Source organism: Rissa tridactyla, chromosome 6, assembly GCF_028500815.1.
Source record: "Rissa tridactyla isolate bRisTri1 chromosome 6, bRisTri1.patW.cur.20221130, whole genome shotgun sequence".
Classification (NCBI taxonomy): domain Eukaryota; kingdom Metazoa; phylum Chordata; class Aves; order Charadriiformes; family Laridae; genus Rissa; species Rissa tridactyla.
The window spans coordinates 18,782,966-18,790,595 of NC_071471.1; the positions used below are offsets into that span (position 1 = coordinate 18,782,966).

General features: G+C 68.8%; 1 protein-coding gene across 1 annotated transcript; it reads right to left on the reverse strand.

The window, feature by feature from the left end:
• Positions 1-5,536: 5,536 nt before the first annotated feature.
• Positions 5,537-6,457, reverse strand: FOXL2 (forkhead box L2). Its single transcript, XM_054206107.1, has one exon. It carries the CDS (start codon positions 6,455-6,457, stop codon positions 5,537-5,539), a length of 921 nt encoding a protein of 306 aa, XP_054062082.1.
• Between the last annotated feature and the right edge of the window lie 1,173 nt (positions 6,458-7,630).

The window sequence follows — 7,630 nt, forward strand, 5'->3', positions numbered from 1 at the left end:
TTAATTGGTTGTATAATAAACAGTCCTGACCCCGCACTCTCTTTTCAATGAGTTCAGGGTGAAACGCGGACCATGGGACTGGAAATGACTTTTTCGCCACTTAAAACACGGACAAGAATACCAGGAATCAGGCGGTATTAAACAGCCGCACCGGCCGGGGCGGGAGGGGGGCGCAAGGTGAGAGCTCTGGGTGCGTCTCCTCCCGGAGCACAGCTCTGCCCTGACCGCAGTCACCGGCACCGGGCGCGACGAGAGGGGCAGGGGCGCCACCGCTCCCCTGGGGTCCCTCAGCGCCCCGCTGCCGGGCGGCTGCCCCCGCGCTCCCGCCGGGCCGTAGGCAGAGGGCAGCCGTGCCGTGCCGTGCCGTGCCGTGCCGTGCCGGCGAGGAGCGCTCCCGGCGCCCTGGGCTCTGCCACCCTCCAAGCACGGCCAAGGCTCGAGGGCTACGCAAAGCCGGCGGAAAACGAAACCCTACAAACAGTCCCCCGGGCCCGGCACTGCCCCGGGGGCTGGAGCTACGGGCAGGCGGTGGGAGCCCGCTCAGCCCCGGGGAGCAAACCCTTCCCTTCCCCCGAGTGCCAGGGGCAGCGCGGTCCCGCTCCGGCAGGGCCGAGGCAGGCTGCTTCCACGCCCGCTCCGTGCGGGGAGAAAACAACCCTCGCTCTCCTGCTTTCATGTCTCGCCAGCGTTGCATAAACCTGGGGCCGCTCCGGCAGGGCATTGGCGGCAGCTCAGCCGGGCCAGCGGCCCCGAGCCCCCGTGCCCCGGCTCCGGCCCCCGGAGCAGCCCCGCGGCGGGCGGCGGCCTCGAGGCCGGGGGGAGGCTCCGCGTCGCGGTGCTGGCCCGGGGAGCGCGTCCCGCTCCGCGGAGCTTTCCTCCTGCCGGCATTTATATAACGGGGAAAGGCCTTACACAACGCGCAAAGCCAGCTCTTGCCAAGAGACCGGCGCTCGGCCGCTCGCTTTCCTAAGGGGCCGACGGGGCTGGGTGGCGGCGCGGCCCGGGGCAGGTGGGAACGGCGGGAGCAGCTGGCGCTGCGGCCCGGGGCGAGGGAACGCCGAGCCGCCGTGGGCACCCACTGGCCCACGCAGTTCGTGCCCACGGGGCTGCCTGCTCGTGGGGTCGTTACAGCCCCCGTCCTCTCGCCCAGCCGCTGCCGTTCCAGGTGCCGCTGTCGCGGGATGCGGGCCCGACGCCGCACAGCAGCAAGGCTGCCCGGTGGCCTGGGCTGGGTGGGCGCGGGGGGCAAGTCTCTCCGTGGAGGCTCAGTCCCTGCGTCCCCACGGCCGGGTGTTTGTTAGCGCACAGCGAGGCCCTGGCGATTGCCCCCCGGCCGGGTGCCCACTGCCCAGCGAGCAGGGATGTGGAGGCCGCCCCCCTCCCGGCCGGCGGGACCTGACCTCCCGACAACGGCAGAGGTCTTGCTGCTGCCGGCGGGACGAGCCCTGCCCCACGCCGCCCCCGACGGAGCCCGGCGAGCGCGGGTAGGCCGGCCCGGGGCGCCGGCCGGGCTCCGGCTCTACCTTCCCGTCCCCCCTGCGGAGGGCCGAGGGCAGCGCGGGGCGGCGCGGCTGGGGGCACGGCCGGGCTGGAGGCAGCCCGGGGCCCCGCAGCCCAGTCCCTCCGTGCCCGGGAGGGGGAGCGGTCCGCAGCGGGGCTGCCCCGGCGGTCCTGAGGGCAGGGTGGAGGGAGGGGGTAGCAGCCGTGCTCGGGACGCGGTGGCTGTTTAATAAAATGTACAAGTTTACATTCAGTGCAGTCTCTGTTTATAAAATACGGAAAACGATCGTGAAAACATCCTACAGGCGGGACGGCGGCACCGGCTGACTTGGGGACGCGCTGCTGCCGGGGAACGGCGCAGGGGGCTCGGGGCGAAGGCGGGCAGACCCCTGGCCGGGCACAGGGAGCCCGGCAGACGGACAGGCCCCCGGCCTGGCAGGACGAGCAGCCTCTCCCGGCCCGGCCCGGCCCGCATCTCGCCCCCGGCGGGCCCAGGGCCCGGGGAGCCGCAGCGGAGGGCTCCCGGTGGGTGACAGCAGGCTGGGGACCCCGAGGGCATCTCTGTCTGCCCCCAAGCAGCCTCACACTTCCGCACCCCCTCTTGGGGAAGGGGGACCCTCGTCCAGGGGCGGAGATTGCCCACCGCCGAGTGGCAAGTCAAACGTGTTGCTCTCTGCCTCTCCGTATTGCCACAGCCGGGTGCTGATCACCCACCGCGGGCCCGGGCCCTCCCCCTGCGGCTCCAACGCCTGGAGACCCCCGCGGGAATCGGAGCAGCCCCGGGGTCCGCACGGCCCTTCCCGGTCCCGGGTTGCCGCCGCCTCCCCCTGCACCTACGCACAGCCAGGTATAGCTTTACCCAAGGCCCCAGCCGCTCCCGGGCGTTTGCCACGGGCGCTGCAGCCCGCGAGCGATGGCACAGCCCGGGAAAGGGCCCGGGGGGAAGTCGGCGGGGCTGTGCGGGGCCCGGGGCGGCGCTGCCGCCCTCCCGTCGCCCCGTGCCCACCGCCGGCGGCAGGAGGGGTTTCCCCTGCGAGCTCGCCATGGCCCCGACGTACCCCGGAGGAGACAAGCGGGACTAGCAGTGCCTATCGAATAAGCAACAAGACGCCAAGGCCCTGAGTCCTCCGGTGCGAGGCTGCAATCCATAGGCGGCGACCGGGCTGCCTGGGCCGGTCGCCGTGCTCGCCCTGCGCTCCTCGGGGCGTGTGAGCGATGCCGCCTCTCCCCTCCACCGCCGGCTCCCACCTGAGGGCCCCGGGAAAGTCAGAGGCCCCGGGCGAACGCCCCGATCGCGGTTGCGGCCGGCGGAGCTACGGGTCATACGGCAGTGAGTCGAGGCCGTATCCCATGTGCTCTGGCAGCCCCGGGGCTGCCCGCCGCCCCGCTGCGGCCTTTCGCCTCCCGTTACATCGGTGTTCGTGTATGGCCTGGTCTCGCTTCATCCCTCCTGGCCCCCGGGGCAGCAGCTCGGCCCCGCAGCCCTCTGCAGACCGCGGAGCGGCCGCGGCACCGGCCCCACTCAGCGACCCCGTTTGCCGCAGCCCCGCTTCTCTGACCACCCGGGAGCGGAGCCCCTCGGCCGCCCCACGGCTCCCAGCGGCCTCCCGTTCGGGCCAGGGCCTGGGGACCGGGAGCAAGGGGCACAGCAGGGCCTCAAGCCCGCAGCGAGGCCGGGTTGGCCCGGCGGGTGGCCCCGGAGCCCTTCTTCCCTGGCCGTGCCCGCCGAGCATAGCCGCAGCAGAGAGGCGACTGGTCCCCGCGTCCCCCCACCGCTTTCTGCGACCGAGCTGGAGGCTGCCGCTTCCTTCCGTGCGGGGAGTCTGCATAAGGCCCTGGCGGAGAGGGAGAGCGTCACGCAGCTGAGCAAGGGCCTGTCTGCACCCAGCGCCCGCGGGTCACGTCTCCCCTGGGCCCTGCGGCAGGCCCTGGGCAGCGGGAGGGGAGTGCTCACCCCCGGTACCGGGTTTCGCCCCTGGCACCCCGTCTCCAGGGGAGCGAGCTACCCGCGCAACCCGGAACAAGCGGAACACCCGCATCCCCGCTCCCGCCCGCGGGACAGCAGGCCTGGCCCGGGTCGGCGTCCAAGAGGACCCGCTATGCCCCAGGCCGGCACCGGGCGGGGGCCACCCCGCCGTCCCGTCCCCTCCTGAGCCCCCAGGAGCCCGCGCAGGGCGCGCTGCCTGCAAGCGCGGGCAGGCTTTGGAGCGAGGCCCAGGCCCCGGGAACGCCGCTGCCGGAGCCACCGGCCCGGCGAGGAGAGCGAGACCCGCCAGCGGCTCCCAGCACCGTCACCGGTCGGGGCACAGATGGGACGCGGGCCCCGTCGCAGCGCGGCCGGGCCCGGGGCTGCGCGGTGCCGCCCAGCGCCGCGGCCCCGGGCAGGCGGGGAAGAAACGAAAGCGGAGCCGGGGTCTGTGGCGGGCACAGCCCCCGGCGCTGCGCGGAGCGCTCTGCCTCCCGGCGCCCCGGGAGGGCCGGGCACATACGGGCGATGCGCTGGCGGCTGCCCGCGCCCCGGAGCGGAGACGCTCCCGGGCCCGCCCGCCCGCGGAGCCAAACGAACGCTCCCCGCACCTTCCCGGCGGCCGCCGAGACAGCACCGGGCCGCCGGTCGGCGCGTCCCCGCCGGACCTCTCCCAGCCACGGCGCTCAGCGGAGCCGATGCACCCCCCGAGCACAGCCCGCGTATTTCCCGCAGCGGAGCAGGCGTGCGCGGCTGCGGAGAGCGCTGCAAGCCCGCTGCCGGGACACGGGAGCCGGCCGGGCAGCGCGGAGAGGCTCCGGCACACGGTCTCCGGTGCCGCTTCTCGATCCCGAGCACGGAGGAGCGGAGCGAAATAAAACGATATGGAAAGAAGGAAAGGCATTTTATTGGAGACTTTACAATGCTAGAAAGTACAATAAAAGTGCTAGTTCACTCTAGAAAAGTTGGTCCCAAAACGGTACTATGCCACAGCATCTATCAGCTTACATAAACATTTATAAAATCGCTATGAACTGGCCCCTGTATTATAAATGCTTTTTTTTTCACATTAATCTATGTAAAATCGAAGGATCAAAACGTTTTAAGAAAAAGGGCAAGCATTCAAAAGCAGAACCTACCGGAAAATCCACTTTGGGCCAGGTTTGGGGTCAAAAAACCAAAACGAAGATAGTTTAAACTTTCATTATTAATAATAATATGCACACGGAAAAATATTCCAATTTATAGGAAACCGTCTTTTTTTTTCTATAACATCAAAATATTTTTTTAGACCTGTATAAAATTACTTTTAAGACCTCAGAGGACATTGTCTCCTTTAAAAACTACATTTACCGCTGCCGAAACGTTTCACGAGTGACCCTGGCGGGTTTTGTTTGTTGGTTTCTAATAACCAGCATATCGCACATCTCCTGCTGTTACAGCAGTCCCCACATAAGTACTATTTTGACGAAAAGGCACAGCTCGGAAGAAAGGCAGTGCTTTACAGACCGAGGAAGAAGAAAGAGAAGATGAAGAGGAGGAGGAGGACGAGCAGCGCGGGCACACGGCAGTCTCTAGGCCCTGCCACGGGTGGAAATGCCTCCCCTATTTACAAGCTTCGCTTTACTCTCCCCAAGGCTGAGCCCGAAAAGATTATGGCCGAATTATAAACAAGCAGAATTTTGAGGGCTAAACAGCCTGCTTATAATTACATGCTCCCCCGCCTCCAACCCCTTTACAAACAAACAAACAAACAAACACACGAGCAGAGAAGCGATCGGTAAATCCGAGCTCGCCTAGAGGCAGCCGGCCCGGCCACCGCCGCGCCCGGCGCAGCCCCGCTGGAGAAGCTCCCACACTTACACTGCCTTCTCCTCAGCGCAGGACGGCTCCTACACTTACACTACAGGCGGAGCAGGGCTGCTATCTCCCCGCCGCAACAGTTTGGGCACAGAGAGAGAAAAGTCCGCAGCTAGAGAGGAGGAGAGACACGAGAACGCGGCGGGATCGCAGAGGGGCAGCGGGACCGGGGCAAGGACATTTCTGCGGCGACGGCCGGCCGGAGCCTCCCTAGATGTCTATGCGGGAGTGCAGGGCGCTGTGTTTGCTGTCGTGCTCCCAGTAGGAACAGTGCATCATGGACAGCTCGGCGGGCTGGCGGGCGCAGGCGAACTGGAGGCCGGCTCCGTTCGCGGCCGGGGCCGCGGGCGGCGCGGGGCTGGCCGGGCTGAGCTGCTGGGGGTGGTGGGCGTGCGGATGGTGGTGGTGGTGGCCCATGCCGTTGTAGGAGTTCACCATGCTGGGCAGCGCCATGCTCTGCACCCGCGAGTAGGGGCTGTAGGAAGCCGGGCCCGAGAGTCCTTTCACATTGACGGGGCTGACGTTCCCGCCAGACATCTGGCAGGAGGTGTAGGGCATGGGCGCGGGGGGCTGCGCCAGCGGCCACGAGTTGTTCATGAAGGTGGACTGCAAGTACTTGGGCGGGGAGAGGTAGCCGTAGCTGTCGGGGCTGAAGAGTGTCTTGCCGGGCTGGAAGTGGGTCGGGGGCGGCCGGAAGGGCCGCTTCATCCTTCGTCTCCTGCGGTAGTTGCCCTTCTCGAACATGTCCTCGCAGGCCGGGTCCAGGGTCCAGTAGTTGCCCTTGCGCTCGCCGCCGCCCTCCCGGGGCACCTTGATGAAGCACTCGTTGAGGCTGAGGTTGTGGCGGATGCTGTTCTGCCAGCCCTTCTTGTTCTTCTCGTAGAAAGGGAACTTGCTGATGATGTACTGGTAGATCCCGGACAGCGTGAGCCTCTTCTCCGCGCTCTCCCGGATAGCCATGGCGATCAGGGCCACGTAGGAGTAGGGGGGCTTCTGCGAGGGGTCCGGTTTCTCGGGGCCCTTGTCGGCGCTCAGCTCCTCCTTGACCCGCTCCGGTTCCTTGCTGCCGCTGGTGTTATGAGCCAGCAGCGCCACCGTGTCCTCCTCGCCGTCCGGGTAGCTGCTCATCATGGTGCCCCGCGTCCCGCCGCCCCGCCGCCCGGGGCACCGTGCGAAGCGCTGCCCGGTGCGCGCTGCGCGGAGCCCGGTGCTGGCGGCCGTCCCGCCCCGCGCTCGCCGGGACCGGAGCCGGGATGGAAAGTCGAAGCCGGGAGCGGGACGGAGATCGGGAGGCGTCTCTGGCGGCGCCGCTGGTCCGTGCAGCGCGGCGGCGGCGGCGTCCCTGCCCCCGCGGGCTCCGCTCCCCTCTGCCGCGGCGGCCGGGCTCTTTTCTGATTTGTATGGGCCCGGCCGAGTTCCGCTTTCGTCAGGAGCCCGCTCCCCTATCGCCGCCGAGCCGCTGGGCACGGCCGAGTTCACCCCGCAGTCACGGCGCCGCGCTCAGCCCCGCGCACGGGCGGCCCGACGTGGCCCCGCGGAGCGGCGCGGAACCGCCCCGGCTCGGCCGCGCCGCCGGGGGCGGGAGGGGGGGAGACGTGGGGGGGAGGCGTCCAGGGGGCGCTGGGCGAGCCTCCGCCGCCCGCCCGGGGCCCGCGGCACTGCGCGCCCCTCCCGCCCGGCGAGGGGCCGCGCTGGAGGCGGTGGGTGCGAGGGGGTGTGCCCGCAGCCGCCGCGCTCGCCCCTGCCCCGGCGGCTGTCACACGTCCAGCCGCACACGCGGTCGCGTTTATATGTCTTGGCCCCGGGCCCCGCCAACCGATCGCGCCCGGGGAGCACAGGGAGGCTGCTGCCGCTGCCTGCAAGTCGGTTCTTGCAGCCCTTATTTGCAGGCGGCAGAGAGCGAGAGGTGTCGGGTCGCTCCTTCTCCCTCCCCGCGAAGTACGCGCAGGCTGCAGGGCTGAAGGAGGCCCCGAGGGCCGGGGCAGGGTGGCGAGGCGGGGGATGACACACCGGGCAGCTTTCCTGCTCGTTCCCCTGGAGAGCTCCGGCTTATTTCACACGGTTCCTGCAGCAGCCTATGTGGCACCGACATTCCCCCTCTTCCCCTTTTCTGCCTTCAAGTAGAACCTCCCCGAGCAGCAGAAAGGCAGCTCAGCTGGCCCGAGCACAAGAGGCGTCGTGTAATAACAAATCACTGACAAGGGGCTGCTCCAGCCGCGGGTACAGAAGCGGGCAGGCGGACAGGGGATGCTTTGCCCTGGTTTCTAACGGAGCCTTCAGCCCGAGCCCCGGGCGCGGGGCAAA